The sequence below is a fragment of the Ammodytes marinus genome (genome assembly GCF_949987685.1).
Source record: "Ammodytes marinus genome assembly, chromosome: 12".
NCBI lineage: Eukaryota > Metazoa > Chordata > Actinopteri > Uranoscopiformes > Ammodytidae > Ammodytes > Ammodytes marinus.
The window spans coordinates 18,678,707-18,695,489 of record NC_137216.1 but is presented as its reverse complement, the minus strand read 5'-3'; the positions used below and the strand labels follow the sequence as shown (position 1 = coordinate 18,695,489).

General features: G+C 39.1%; 1 protein-coding gene across 1 annotated transcript in view; it reads left to right on the top strand.

The window, feature by feature from the left end:
- The window catches only part of hs6st3b (heparan sulfate 6-O-sulfotransferase 3b), a gene marked incomplete at both ends in the record, with an annotated part of 67,139 nt that extends 59,074 nt beyond the window's left edge, over positions 1–8,065 (top strand). The window contains one exon of the mRNA XM_080038561.1: positions 7,285–8,065. Coding sequence (XP_079894687.1) covers positions 7,285–8,065 — 781 coding nt within the window. The remainder of the gene's footprint in view (positions 1–7,284) is intronic.
- Positions 8,066–16,783: the final 8,718 nt, after the last annotated feature.

Here is a 16,783-nt window from a genome sequence, read left to right as displayed (position 1 = left end):
AGGTTAGGGAACATCGTTCAATTCATTGATTCAATTAACTTTAGACGTTTTTCTGTATGAAACCAGACCATCATTTGCTGTGAGTGAACAAACAATATAAAAACCAAGATTTAAAAGTAAAATAATAAATGTTGTTTACAGAAATTGTAATCAAACCATCGAAACATTGCAATTAATTGGTTTACAAATGTAATTTCAAGGTGAGAGGGTTGCTACACAACTATATGTTATTTTATTTATATATACTGTGTATATACAAACTATCTTTGTGCACTCAGTAACCCTGTTTTGTAATACACTCCAAGGTCCACGTTCGCTGTCGTTTTTAATAAAAACTGATTTCCTCAGGAGCAGCTTCCAACAGTTCTTTTATCCCACACTTTGATTTCAGGTCTTAAAATACGAGACAATACCAGCCTTGAAATTGTTTGTTGAGATTGAATCAGACAGCACTATGTTGCCTCCCTTTCTCATAAACTTTTATCATGGCCATGATTTACCTGAATGATGAGTCTCTTGGAAAAAGACCATAAAAGAAAAAAGTAAGAGTGAGGAAGGAGCGTGATTGTTGTTTGTATGCAGTGCCTCAGTGAAGGGAGACTGTGCACAGTATGGCGAGCGATAAACACTAGAGATACAGAGGGAGATTGACGTGTGAAATCAGCAGCGTGATTAATGTGACAACCTTTAAGAAAAGGTTATGGATCCGGAGGGAGCACTAATGTCTAACACTAATGTGGGACACAGAGGAGAAGCAGAGTGGAGATAAGGGCAGGAGTCAAGTGAGGTGCAAAATTACAGGAATGCGGCAGTCTCATGGACCGGCGTTTAGTCTGTTGTCTTAAAAAAACATTCAGCAGTAGGTTTGGAATATCTTGCCTTTATTCCCGATGATAAAGGTTAAAACTGAGGGATTGTTGCACGCTGTCCAACTTTTTCTTCTTTATAGGTTGTGACCAATCCAACATATCATAATGGCATTTTTAAAATCAAAATGAATCATATATGATCTTTGTTTTTATAGCATACCATGTTATGGGGATATTACATGTCATCCACAGCCGTGCCTGTCTCTTTTGACTGTGACTGTTCTACTGTATTAAGGCGACCATGCACAGAGAATGACAGTGAAACGATGTATAAAACATGTTTTTCTTAATGCTTGTGGATTGCGGAGAAGTGTAGACTGTAGAGAGTTAAAAGGTGTTACGTTAGGAGGATAAATCAGAGAAGTCAGCAGCATGTAAACAGGTACAGGTGTCCCATGATACAAAAGCAGCTGTTTCAAACTCCAACTCCACAGGCGCACAGTATCTAGCTAGCCCAGTGCACCCCAAAAACATCAGTCAGTCCCACTGTTGTACTGGGATGTGGTACATTTTTACTTATTTACTGCTCAATGTGTTAGCCTTTGTTCTGAACAACCTTCTGCCCAGCTCACAGAAATATGTTGCCTGGCTTTTCCCTATTGTGTAGCATCACCTGCAACAATGTCCAACATCCCACACATGAATGTCTTGATGAGTAAATACAGTTCTTCCACTTCCAAAACACCACACGCTCAGGCTGAAAGTGCATTGTTCCTTTTAGCAGCCTGTAATCAGGGAGAAGCAGTGGGCTGAAATAACGTCTTTAAGGCTAATTACAGGCAATTAAAAGCCAATAGTCTGTTGGACTGGCATTGTCTGAAGATAAAACCTTTAATTTGTGTTGCATGGGTTCAGTGGCTGATTTAGTGACAATATTTATAGGGAGATGGTTGTTTTTTAGCCAAGTCAGGCAAGTTGCATGCCTCAAGGGATGGAAATTGTAAATTGCTCAGTCTGTTAGTCCAGAACGAAATATCTAACAAGCATTTGGATCCATTGTCATGATTTTGTTAAAACATTCATGGTCCCCAAAAGATGAATCCCATGGATTTTCTCCTATATCGCCATCATATGGTTGACATTGTTGGTTTTGGAGATGATTGTCTCAGGAAATATTGGACGGATATGACATGAAATTTGGTACAAAGAATCATGGGACCCTCAGAATGAATAGTAATTCAGAAGTGATTAAAAATAAAACTAGGTGATGGCTGTTGATGGTATAGTTTTTCTTCATTGCTCACAGGTATTGTTAGAAATACTTTAAAAGGCCCCATTTTGAGAATGAGTGTCACTAAGCTGTGTTTCAAAAAGTGCTCATCAAATTATATATATAAAAAAGGAAAGACTCTTCTGGGAAACAACTTGTCTACTAAACATTAGCATGCTAGCATTGTGATTGTGAGTGTGTTAGCACACTGACGTTTAGCATTTAGGTCAAAATACTGTTGTGCCACACACAGCATAATAGCTTGGCTGTTGACTTTCAAACTCTGTTCCAACTCAATAATATCAACATACTAAACTGTTTTACAGCACTAAAGTAACAGGATTAGATGCAATTCATGCCACTGTGCATTTCATTGTTGGAGAACATCAACAGCGAACTTAAAAATTAAGTTTTTTTTTTACACATACTGACGTTTTTTGTTCATTATTACACTTTTGGAGCAGTTTTACAGTGTGAACATACTTACAATCTGGTCACAGACTACGTCTAGACAAGGAGCCACACAATCATTTGTACTGAGTATGGAGTCTAGAATTTTGGGGGGGAAATGGTAGTTACAATTAATTTTATATATCTTTCTCAGCTGTCTCAAATTATGTCGTGCATTTTTTTAATTTGACAGTCAAAGTCGTTTTGCACGCTTTCATTAAACAGAAATAGCGACATCTATTTAAATTACACTGAGCTCCATCCTCTGCTCCCCTTGTCATTCCTTGCTTTAGTTTCCATTTTGATGTATTTTAAATTCCTCTAATGGCCTCTATTTAGTTTGTGCTTTAGTGAAGACAGACTGCTTGTGCTGCTGCTGCTGCTGCTATAGAGATGAGTATTCTGGAGTGGAATGAGTTGCAATATGCCTCCTATCCATTATTGATCCATGATTAAGTAAGGTTCAACGTGGTTCTTGTCTCAAACAAAGGCACATTCGCCTGAGAGGAAGTCATGACGGATTAACTAAATGATTAAAACTTCCATTTAGTTGATGTCTACACAGTGTCACTTGACAAGGGCGAATACTTTTGTAACAATGTCCCCCGCAAAATGTTTTACTATATTTTGAATTTGTTTCCAGTCCAGAACATCTTAAGTAACCGTTGATCAATACTGAGCCACATGGTTGCAATTGGACTCTAAATATTTTAGTAGACAATTTTTTCTTGTGGCCCTCTGCAGTCTCTGGTTAGATTGAATAAATTGTGATTGTTCAGTCTATAGAACGTTCAGCTGATACAATAATCCAATTTTTATTCTTATTTGTGTGTTGCTCAGAGATATCTCTTTTGCCATTTTTGCATTCAGTTTTTAGTCTGGTTGAAACTTTGTACACTGCTTTGTTCTAATGTACACTTTTTTAAATTAGAAAACCCTTCATACAAAACCTGTATTTATGAAGAGGTCATAGACTGGATAACCATATGAAACTCCAAGGACTCTGTGGTTAAAAAATAATAATAACTAGAACTGCAAGGAGTCATTAGGGGGCCAAGCCTCCGGCGCAACTCGAGTCCCGAGCGTTGTCCACCACAGCGCAAGATGGAGCAGACTTCTGTGAATCTGTGGATATAGAGTTTTTGAATGTGGAATGTTCGGTGTTGGAGTTATATCGTTATTACTGTTGTCACAAGATATAAACTTGTTATGGTGTTGGCGCCCCCTCACGGATGAATTTCGCGAAACTGAAGAAAGCATACAGATGCAGCTCAATTCACAGAACAAGTGGATGTCAAGATTTTTAATGTGCGATGTTTGGTTGGGGAGTTATGAGCAAAAACAGATTGTCAGCCTTGACAAAATGGCGGCCAGAGCTAACTACACAATGTAATGTCAATGGACATGCTAGCTGCGATAAGCATTGCCGCCAAAACACTTTGATGGAAAAACAGTAAAAAACTCCTTTTCTGAATAAGTCCCGCGCACATTCATATTTCTTGTCCATATTTTTTATATAGACTCGGGTATGCCCCTTGATGGTTTCCCTTGAGTTTTAAGAAAATTTCTTTGGCCAATTAGAATTTATAAAATGTCCTCGTTTATGGCGCCCCCTTACGGCAACATTTTCCGATTTTTTTTTAACGCAACTAAGAGTAGCACCAACATATGTCTAAAATGTGGATTTGATCCGATGTACAGTTTTGGATTTATGAATATTTACGTACAAGGAAGTAACAGTTAGCTAATTTTCAAATATTCAAAGCGCTACCGTTTCGTCATCAAAGGTCGTATAAAAATTCATTTGAACAAGTTTTTTCCGTGTGGGTCGGTAGATGTTCTGTGCAAAGTTTGGTGTCAATTGTCCAAAAATTGTGGGAGGAGAAGCGAAAAATAAGTTTTTCAGTTTTTGCGATTTTGCGAAAAATACCTACTGCATGATGGATGTTTCAACCAGTTCCTCGGAAGATATCATTATAGCAAAACATTTCTTTACTAGTCTTTACACACTTCTTTGTACGTTATGTGTGCTTAAACTATAGGCTACAGAAGTTGGTTCAGTGCTACGAGAAGAATTAAATCAAAACCAAATCCTTCAAGTGCCCCAAAAGTCTAGGGCCAGCACTATAGCCATCTAACAAGCTTTTTTTTCTTCTTTTTTCTCATTTGACTCCATCACACTAAAATAGGCTTGGAAATCTTGGCAGAGAGATGTGGCTCTGTAACTTTGCCAATAGGAGACAGACAGTATTTCATTAAAGTGTCTCATTGCAACTGCTTCCCACAGTGTTAGCTGTGCTTGCTTAACAATTATCTGCTGGAAAGTTGCATCACTAATCGTATGTGATGCATAAAGGCATAAAAGTTTATCATGGCTATCTGTCAGGGCTTCTTCTGCTTGGAATAAGCTCCCCATCAGCATCAGACACACCAAAAGCAGACTTTCTTTTGAAAATGTTCTTAAAAACCAATTGTTGAATCCCATTTAGATCTTCAGTAAGTGTGCTTCTGGATTACTATCGGTTACTATTGTTCGTTTGACGTGGTTTCATTTATTAACTGTTACTTTATTTGGCTGATTTCACGTGTATTGCTGTTTGTTTTGTTTGATTGATATTGTTTTACTTATTTTATTATTAGAAAACAAAGCTAATGGGGATCCAAATAAGGAATAAAGAATGAATAAAAGAATCATAGTGTAAATTTTATACAGCACTCTTGATAGTGAGTGTGAAATGATACAGGCCAGAGGTAAGAGTGGGCGGCTGCTTGCTTACCCCCTCCCCTCTCAACATCCATCTGTATCACTCAGGGAAAGCCTCCATGAGACAGCTCCTCGTTGATCCTGATGTATTGTGACACTGATGGAGCGCACAACTGACCTTTGGGTTGTTGAGTGCACTCAAACAACACTTGCTGCATGTGTTTATGTCCTAGAGACAGTCTAATGAGAATGTATCCTCAGCCAGCCAACTCTGGGAGCAAGTGCCAGGATGCAGCTGGAGCAGTCCTGTGGCACCGTAAAGACTAATCTTCCCCAGATTACCTCAAGAAATGTTTTTTTTGGAAATCTTATGTTCTGTTTGGTCAGATAAAATGGCTATTTGCGCTCAATAGACCTGACCATTTTCCTGTTTTTCGGTTTGTTCTCATCACAATCTAGGTTTTTGTGACAGTTTAGAAAGAGTTAGATTCATACAAGTCCATGACCATGCAGATGAATATTCTAAAACTTAATCACTGTCGTGTTTTGGCCTGAAGAGGTTTAATGGAAGTCAAATTAAAAAAAAAGTTGCTCTCGGTTGAAGAAGCAGAATTGCAGGGAACAAATAAAACTATACACGTAGCCAATGGAACTGAATCTGGTTTGTAAATTGTAAATATTCATTATAAATTTTTGGTGGTCCTTTAAGCCAAAGTTGTTATCATCTTATTTGTTATCTCGTGTGACCAACAATTCAAAACCTTCACATTGTATCATCTTAAACCAGAGACAGGTTGCCGTTTTTGCTTTAAAAATGAATTAAATTTGCCATTCACGTCATTCTGTAGGCAGCTAGTGGAATAAATTCCGATAATGCATGAGACAAAAATGGAAACAAAGAAAAAAATATCAAATACAAAAATTCAAAGAAACATTATTTTCTTCCTTAGAAACCACCTGAAAGTTTTGTCAAAATTTCAGATTTTCAGATCTTACGTTGTGAATTCTATCCTGAGCACATCAAAAAATAGGAGACTGTGTGCGTAGCTCTTTTTATTTTCCGCTTCTGGGTGAGACTGTGTGGATGTTTGTTGTGTTGAAAGAACTGAAGCAGCACTGAGAGCAGCTTTGGAGTCAGTCTGAAATCTCAGCGTCGCACTCCGCTTTTCCCAACTCAGACTGTTCTCTAGGGAGGTGGTCGCATCATGAAATATTCACCTGGCACTCAAAAGACATCAACTGAAGAGAGGTTTACCTGACCAACACCTGTCCAATCTTTGTTTTGTGTCAGAATGAGTTTTGACACATCTGCTGAACCGCAAATACAGTATACAGTATGTCAAAGGACCTGCGGTTCAGAGGCCTTCAACCTTGGCTTGAAGGCTTGTGACCTCCTGTGTGTGGGCTTTCACTTCCAAGCAAAATATCAACTTGACTGAAGTGATTTGTATACATGCGGTTATGTTTGATATTTCCTTGACTTTTCTTTAAGTAATATTGCTTTTAATTTAAAGCTTGAAACTTAATACATATACTGTATATACCAGTTCATATACCAGTTCCTCTCCGCCCTGCAGTCATTAGGTAACAGATGATGGGTTGGATAGCCAGTCAAAGTGCATCACATTTGAGGCTCAACAACTGAAACCTCATTATTTCAAAACAGTGACAGGATGTGTAGGATTTAGTTGGGTCAGTTATACTCATACTTTCTGAATGTCCCTTGCATTACCATTACCTCTGATTCCCAATTATTCTCTCTGTTGGCAGGTGGGTAGAAAATCTTTGGAATGGAAATATAGTTCTTGCCCAATTTTGTAAAATCCTTACTCTGATGCAAGGTTTCAATTGTCAAGGGCAATATATAGAGACTATAATAATCTCATTAGTGAGAATTCCAGTTTGCCAATTAGCATTCAACCTTGAAGTTTCATACACAGACAAAAAGTCACCATCTGTCAGCAGTACGATGCAGGCCAGCACTCTGTGGTGATGATGATGATGATGATGATGTGTTCACAGCTCTCTCACTGTGTTTGTTTTGGTTGCAGGAACTTCTACTACATCACCATGCTGCGTGACCCGGTCTCCCGCTACCTGAGCGAGTGGAAGCATGTCCAGCGAGGAGCCACTTGGAAGACGGCTCTCCATATGTGTGACGGACGCTCGCCCACCCAGGACGAGCTGCCCAACTGCTACAATGGGGACGACTGGTCCGGTGTCACCCTGACCAACTTCATGAACTGCCCTTCCAACCTGGCCAACAACCGACAGGTCCGCATGCTGGCCGACCTGAGCCTGGTGGGCTGCTACAACCTGTCCTCCATGAACGAGAGCCAGAGGAACCACATCCTCTTGAGCAGCGCCATGAGCAACCTCAAGAACATGGCCTTCTACGGCCTGACCGAGTTCCAGCGCAAGACGCAGTACCTGTTTGAGCGGACATTCAGCCTGCGCTTCATCGCCGCCTTCACGCAGATCAACAGCACGCGAGCCGCCAACGTGGACCTGAGCGAGGCCGTGCGCCGACGCATCGAGGAGCTCAACTACTTGGACGTGCAGCTGTACGAGTACGCCAAGGACCTGTTCCTGCAGCGTTTCCAGTTCACGCGCCAGAGGGAGCACCAGGAGTCGCGCTTGAAGAGGCGCGAGGAGAGGCACTGGCTGAGGGAGCAGCAGCAGCAGGGCAGGCCGTGGTCGCCTAAACTCAGAGGGGGAGGGAGCAGAGCAGGTGGGGGGAGACGGGGTGGAGGAGAGTCAGAGATAGGGACCGACGGTGACTTCCCCACCACCACCACTGAGGACTACACGAGCCAAGTGGCCCGTTGGTGAGGGCTTTGGTCTAAAATGAGAGAGAAAGCAGCAAGAGAGAGAGACTCCTCACTGACTGGTTCAAACGTTTCCTTCGACTCTCTCCCTCGAGCACATCCCACCACACTCTCTCTCTCTCTCTCTCTCTCCTTGTCTCACCATTAATCTGTCCTCTGCATCTGTCTCAGCTTCAGTGTTATCCAAGTGCACTGCTGTTTCTTAATGAAAACTGCCAAGTCTGTGAGCCTCACAGCAGCTCTGCCTTGGAGTGCCCTTTGGTGTCTTAAATCTTTCAATGCTGTTAATATATATTTATTTTTGTCATAACATTTTTGCCCTGTATATTTATCATGTGTTGGATAACGGTAAATGAAGGTGGAAGAAAAAAAAACTGAAGAAGCTGCCATAGGCCGCATCGACATTCACTGCGTCATTGTTTTTGTTGCAACTGGAGGAAAACATATTTCATTTGAAAGATGTAGTCAGTAGAAGAACTCATGGTTGCATGTCACACGTCTACATACATATACTGACAATTGGGGATAGTGATTTCCAAAACATTCAGTACTGTAAGCCAAAGTTATAAAAACACAATGTATTTATTGTATTTGTATTCAATGAAACCCTCTCTAAAGTTGTATGCATGCCTTACTCATGTTTTAAATCAATTTAAAAAGGAAGAAGACTATATGTGAAGCTTATTGAGTTACAGTCGAATATGTATTTATTTTCCCAAGTGCACCTTTCAGACTTTTTAAAATGACTCCCAAAGATATTATATCCTCAATAAACCAGTCACGGTCACGAAGAGGGGAAGGCATCCTGCTGAACAAAACAACCGCTTAATAAATTAACTTTTGGTAGAACATTGTGGGTTTTTTTTCACATGAGAAATGGACCCTGGGATTGGAAAAAGCATATTGTGTAAGTTATTAATTTAAGTTGTTAGATAAAAAATGAGTAAATGGTACAGGTGATGAAAATTGTCAGTGTGTCGGGCGTGCGGCTCGAATGTGAATGAGGTGATCTGCATTCAGTCCTCACACTTGCTGCTTTTACTTGTTTGTAGAGCTGATGGCAGCGCTGTGGGCAGCTAGAGCGCTCCAATGCCGGCACAGCGCCAGCCTTCAAAGACCAGCCTCAAAGTATAGATAGCCTAGAAATTAAACATGTCTGTCATTGCTTCTGTCCAATAGCTTTCAGTCCCGCACTACATGAAGATGAATGACTGGTTGAATAGGCTTCAGTGATGCTTTTTATGCTTCTTCTCTCATATTCACTCACAACAATACCTTTTGAAATTAATTGTTCACAAATTGTTAAGACTGAAGTGGTATCATGGCTGCTGCTATTTTAACAGTAATTTCTCATTTTCCTCTCTGATTGCAGTAACTCATAAAATACCTCAGATGGCACATGTTTTAGGAATCACATAATGTTCTTTGTCTTGTTTGTGATTCATCCAGGCCATACTGTATATGTTTTTATTGAATACAGGTTCACCTTTGTGAGCTGTTGAGAGCTGTATGGTTGCACTTGTTTGTATGGATGCACATACGTACGTCTGTGTGAGTTTAGCGAATGTAAATTAATTGATGGGAAGGTTTTCCGACTGGAGCTGTACTGAATAATGAATTGTTCTTTGCATAACATTTGATTTGTGTAATTACGCCATTTGTGGTGAAGCAGCCAAACATTATGTTAACAAAATAAAATGTATGTCAAATGATTGGTAAAGGGTCATTTTAGATACTTGGCATTTTCACACAAAAAGCACAATTCTTTAGCAATAAAGTTTTGTCCTCATTTTATGCTACTTCAAATGAACTATAAACTACACTACCTTGATTGAACGGCTATAGTTGGTTTACACTGGAATCTTAACACGCCATATGAAAATCTTGCTCAATGGTGGTGTATCCTTTACAACAATACGGTATACAAAATACATGTTATATATATTTAATCATATAAGCCAATCCATTCTGCTTTGTAACACTTTATGTTTCAGAGTTAATAAACAACAATGGGAACAGTTCGGAAACCAAAATCTTTTTGGGGAACCTTTATTAAGAATGCATATCTTAAAAACTGATAGCTGCTTCATCAGGACTGTGTGAGAATGGTCTGTTAAGATTTGTTCAGTTGTGGAAGAAGCACTCAGATACTTCAGCAAAAGTACCAATATATCAATGTTAAAGTGCTCCATTGCAAGTACTTAACTGCATTCAGAATCCTACTTAAGATTGATTAATTTTATTTATTTATTATTCTTCTGGACAATTACACACAATACACAATTTTCTCTTTGCATATTCATACATATTACTTTGTGTTATTAATAGTAGAAAAGAGGGGGGATCAATAAACTGATCGGAGTTATAAGTGCCTTTGAGTAAAATCTGAAAAAAAGGCACTTGTAATAAGATGTCTTTATTGAAAACATTTCGGCATGTCATAGTAGGGAAGGCACAGGTGTAGATAATAAAATGAATGGTGGTTGCATTATAATGTGCTTTTCCTTCTAGCTACAAGTCAAAATGCTGCTGTGAAAAAGGCCGGCTGTGAATTGTTACTTCTTAGGATCCTAGTACTTCATTAACCACAGTTGGATACATTACATAACTTATTTTACTATAGCTTTCATACCACACAAGGATATATTTTTGAAGCTGCCAATTGCCAAGAGAATGCATTATTGTTTGGGGGGTAAATGTCTTAATAATCTAACAAACATCAGCGCTGTGTGACAAGCTGCAGAAATGACAATGTTCCCCATTGACAGATGGCCTAAGCACTGCATGAGCCGGTACAGTACCATATAGCTATGAACCATTTATTCTAATGTTGTAAAGGTGCTAAAAAAACATATATACAGTATCTCACAAAAGTGAGTACACCCCTCACATTTCTTCAAATATTTCATTATATCTTTCCATGCGACAACACTGAATAAATGACACTTTGATACAATGTCAAGTAGTCAGTGTACAGCTTGTATAACAGTGTAAATTTACTGTCCCCTCAAAATAACTCGACACACAGCCATTAATGTCTAAACTGTTGGCAACAAAAGTGAGTACACCCCTAAGAAAACATGTCCAAATTGGGCCCAAAGTGTCAATATTTTGTTTTGCCATCATTATTTTCCAGCACTGCCTTAACCCTCTTGGGCATGTAGTTCACTAGAGCTTCACAGGTTGCAACTGGAACCCTCTTCTACCCATTCATGACGACATCAAGGAGCTGGTGGATATTAGAGTCCTTGCGCTCCTCCATCTCCCGTTTGAGAATGCCCCAAAGATGCTCAATAGGGTTTAAGACTGGAGACATGCTTGGCCAGTCCATAACCTTTACCCTCAGCTTCTTTAGCAAGCCAGTGGTCGTTCAGAGGGGTGTTTGGGGTCGTTATCATGTTGCAGTACTGCCCTGCGGCCCAGTTTATGAAGGGAGGGGATCATGCTCTGCTTCAGTATGTCACAGTACATGTTAGAATTCAATTAACTGTAGATTCCCAGTGCTGGCAGCACTCATGCAGCCCCAGACCATGACACTCCAACCACCATGCTTGACTCTAGGCAAGACACACTTGTCTTTGTACTCCTCACCTGGTTGCCGCTCCACACTCTTAACACCATCTGAACCAAATAAATGTATTTTGGTCTCATCAGACCACAGGACATGGTTGCAGTAATCCATGTCCGTAGTCTGTTTGTCTTCAGCAAACTTTTTGTGGGGTTTCTTGTGCATCATCTTTAGAATAGGCTTCCTTCTGGGATGACAGCCATGCAGACTAGTATGATGCAGTGTGTGGCGTATGGTCTGAGCACTGACATGTTGACCCCCCACCCCTTCAAGCCCTTCAGCAATGCTGGCAGCACTCATATGTCTATTTTCCAAAGCCAACCTCTGTGTACGACACTGACCACGTGCACTCAACCTTCGTAAACTGGGCCGCAGGGTGGTACTGCAACATGATAACGACCCCAAACACACCTCCAAGACGACCAGCGGCTTGCTAAAAAAGCTGAGGGTAAAGGTTATGGCCTGGCCAAGCATGTCTCCAGACCTAAACCCTATTGAGCATCTTTGGGGCATCCTCAAACAGAAGGTGGAGGAGCGCAAGGTCTTTAATATCCACCAGCTCTGTGATGCTATCATAAATGGGTGGAAGAGGGTTCCAGTTGCAACCTGTGAAGCTCTAGTGAACTACATGCCCAAGAGGGTTAAGGCAGTGCTGGAAAATAATGGTGGCCACACAAAATATTTACACTTTGGGCCCAATTTGTAAATTTTTTCTAAGGGGTGTACTCACTTTTGTTGCCAGCAGTTTAGACATTAATGGCTGTGTGTCGAGTTATTTTGAGGGGACAGTAAATTTACACTGTTATACAAGCTGTACACTGACTACTTTACATTGTATCAAAGTGTCATTTCTTCAGTGTTGTCCCATGGAAAGATATAAAGAAAAATGTGAAGAAATGTGAGGGGTGTACTCACTTTTGTGAGATACTGTATATATATATATATATATATATATATATATATATATATATATATATATATATATATATATATATATATATATATGCCTAATAGCATTGCAGAGCACAGAAAAATATAGAAATAGCCTACCAAATTAAGCTGTTCTTTTGGGCGTGTGTGTGTGTGTGTGCATGCGTGCGTGCGTGTTTGCGCTTGTGTGTGTGTGTATGTGTCTGTGTGTTGGTGTCCATGTGTGTTATCACTGTATTATTGTAAACTTGAGAATGCAATTTTGGGGGGAAATTGCAGTGGGATTGCTGGCTTCTAAAAGCTCACGCTGAACTGGATTGCTTGATGAACAGCTGGGAGCTAATCTGCATTGCCGGCTTAAGTTTAAATGAAGGAGCCACTGAAGGAGCCACTGAAAGAGCGTGAAAAAGGTTGGACTATTTGGAATGGGATAAAGGGTGCAAAATATAGCATGAACAAGGTTCCTTGCAATATTTTAAAACCTGTTGTTATATACAAGAGGTTTCAAATAAGAGCTTTAATGTGAGGACATGGGCTGGAGAGGGAGTTGAGGTGTCTTTAATTGGAATTGTTTGGAATTAGAAGTGTTAAAAAGTCTGAAGTCCCACAAGCACTGAAATAAGTATGTGTGTGTGTGTGTGTGTGTGTGTGTGTGTGTGTGTGTGTGTGCGTATGTGTGCGCGCGTGTTTTTGCACTGTGCTAGAGATTCACATGATAGGCAAAGGTGAATGAAAGGACTTGAAATGTTACAGTTAAAAATGTTAAAATGTTTGTAAATAAAACCTGTGTTAGCAAAGCCCTCTAATCAGCCAATCTCCACCAGCTGTGTTTTACAGATGGTTACTGTCAAGTGACTCCTGGGTCAGACAGTTCATTTAATAGAGATTAGGTTGAGAGGCACCACACAAACTCTACAATCTTATTTTCCAAAAAATTTAATTATCAGTGCATATATTTTTACATTGTGAGAGAGACTGTAACATGTTGGTGTAAAATATGTGTTCTTAGTGTCAGAAATGTGGGAATTAGAGCGAGATAAATACATTCATCTCTTTTCCGTTTTTACTCCTGAAACGTTTAGTCTCAATTTACATTGGTGTCAATGGAGCGGTTGTAGGGCACTCCTGTCAGTTTGAGGCTCGTAGAGGTTCATCTGTTTTGATTTAAGACACTTTTTCTCAAAATTAAGATATACGTACATTTATGAACAAAGACTGAACATTTACGAGGTTTAAGACGTGTTTTGAGCTCTTGCATGTTACAACATCATTGACCACTATTCATTTGAATGGGTAGAAAATGACCAATAAACGCAAAAGATACAACCGGTAAAGATAATCGCAAAAACAAAACGGAACATTTTGAATGCATAATGTTGAGCATTATAAAAGGTGAAGTAAGAGGTTTATTTATGTTAAAGGTGCTTTAAGCGGAATGGTTCTTTTAGCTAACTTCCTGTCAGTTACTGCAGTTAGCAGTCCCCTCGCTCGTCCCTACGTCACCACATTAATGCACTGTGGTCTTCAAGCAGCAAGTTATCTAGCATCATCTCAGATCCATAAGTGTGATAAAACATGATAAAAACCATCAAAACAGACATTGGGAAGGATTTTTACCTGGTCCGCCATTGTAGGCGCATACACATTCACCCATCTGTTGCTCTGGCGTGCACCGACAGTGAGACCATGGAGTGTATATACTATATATGAGTGAGACGCGTGTCGGTTTGTAGAGTTCTCTCTTCTGATTGGATAAAAATTTCGGGATACTATACAATTAGTTTATTTGCCGATTACATGCAAAGCAGCTGACTGAGAGATCGGCTTTATGAAACGCGCACATTATGTAAGTGATCACTGTATGACTAAAGAGCGATTTTACATTTATATTAACATAAATAAACCGCTTACTTCACCTTTAATATAAGTGTTAAATTGCTCTTTATTCATACAGTGATCACGTATATCACTCATAATGTGTGCATTTCATAAAGCTGATCTCTCAGTCAGCTGCTCTGCATGTAATCTGCAAATAAACTTATTGGAGGATCCCGAAATTTTAATCCAATCACAAGAGAGAACGCTACAAACCGACACCCATCTCACTCAAGGTCTTACTGCAGGTGCACGCCAGAGCAACAGATGTGTGAATGTTCATGCGCCTACAATGGCGGAGCAGGTAAAAATACTTCCCAATGTCTGTTTTGATGGTTTTTATCATATTTTATCACACTTATGGATCTGAGATGATGCTAGATAACTCTCTGCTTGAAGACCGCAGTGCATTAATGTGGTGACGTAGGGACGAGCGAGGGGACTACTAACTGCAGTAACTGACAGGAAGTTAGCTAAAAGAACCATTCCGCTTACAGCACCTTTAAAGTAATTAGCTGTCATTGCCCAAATTGAAGTGATAAAGTGTGCATCCATTGCTTTCGCACAATCAACAATGTGTAGATAGGAAACTCACGCTCAATGCTAAGATGATCTCAGTTGCCTCTCTCTTTATGATTTACAGTATGTCAGCCCTCTCTGCTTATTCCCTGTCGGAGCACAGAAAATATACGACAGTTCAACTGCTGAATAATCACAAATAAAACAAGAGTACACTGTTCGAGCTTAGAATTTTTTTTCTCTGACTTCTTTGTTTTCACCAAATTATGTCGTAATTTTACCGATTTTGAAACTGGAAAGGTGTAAATAAAGTGATGAAAAAAGGCAACATGGATTTTCGCTCTAAATGTGACTGCCATTCCCAGAAAGTCAGTGTGACATGCTGCTGCTTTGTTAAAACACCATTGAATTCAACATGAAGGTGCATCACTCCGAGCAGCTGATTTGTTTATTTATATAATTTCAACTGTTTCGAAAGAATAGCTTTGCCTGATTGAAAATACTGGTATTACCAACACCCCATTGAAGAGAGCTTTCTTAGTGTAATAATTTATATGTACATGTTAAAAGTCTTGTGATGAAATGAGCAGTCTAAAGAGCCCTTTGGATTGTAATATTTAATCTGCCATTTTTCTTTTTAGACCTGAAAAAAAGAGAATTCTGCTTAATATAACAGAAATAAATAAATAAAATTGCCATAACATTGTGATGTGTGTTGCTTTCATATATATATATATATATATATATATATATATATATATATATATATATATATATATATATATATATATATATATATATATATATATATATATATATATATATATATCTACTGTATCCTTTGTTTCTTAAAAAAATATGGTTTTACAGTCAATGTGATGATGTTACCAATTTACTTATTCTTATGTTCTTCTGCTATATACACTTATCAGGCTGGAATCCTATCCATCATACGTTGTACATTAAGACAAATGGGTTCCAGATAGTCTATCGCCAAATACTGCATCAGCCCCTATACACATTTTAAAGTAAAGATCTGGTTGGAGCTAAAACTGTTTTAATATTGTAGGAACACACAAAAAACTTGATGAATGTAATTTACGCATATCACTTTCCAAAGTGTTGAAATGATTCAAGAAAACTGATTTAAGAAAAATAGCTGTGTTGACAATCTATTAAATATACCAATCAACTCAGTGACACCATACACCGTATACTGAGTAGAAGTGACTGTGATATTCACAGTTTAATCATAGCTCAAACATACCGACAGCGATACATATTCAGAGAGATTGAATTACTATTCCTTGATTATGTGGACATATATTTACTTTGCATCTGTCAACCAGTTAAAAGAAAAAATAAGAACATTTTCTACTATTTAGAGAGAAAAAATTAGCAAGACTGCTTTTCAGACATGTTTTCATCTTCCAAAGGTCACACCCAGAAATAGACAGCTATGCACAATTACAGTGTGCATAAACCTCTGAATATTTTCCGTTCTTCTGATGTATAGCAATAACAAGGTAAGTTGGTGCCTGATGTTAAAATTTCAATTATTTCAAAATACCTCAGCTCAAATAAGAAACTGGCAGACATTTTCTATTAAAGGTCACATATTATGCTAAATGCACTTTTTAAATGTGTTCTAACATATCCATGGGTCCACGGTGTGCCTAGAGACTGCCAAAATATTTTTTTAAATAACAATCTCTCCTTTGCTCACTCTCCCCCTTTCTGAAACCCCCACCCCTCCCCCCAATATACTCCAGTCAGAATTCTCCTCGTTTCTGACCTCACAAACTGGAAAGCCGGAAGCTTCCACTGTGC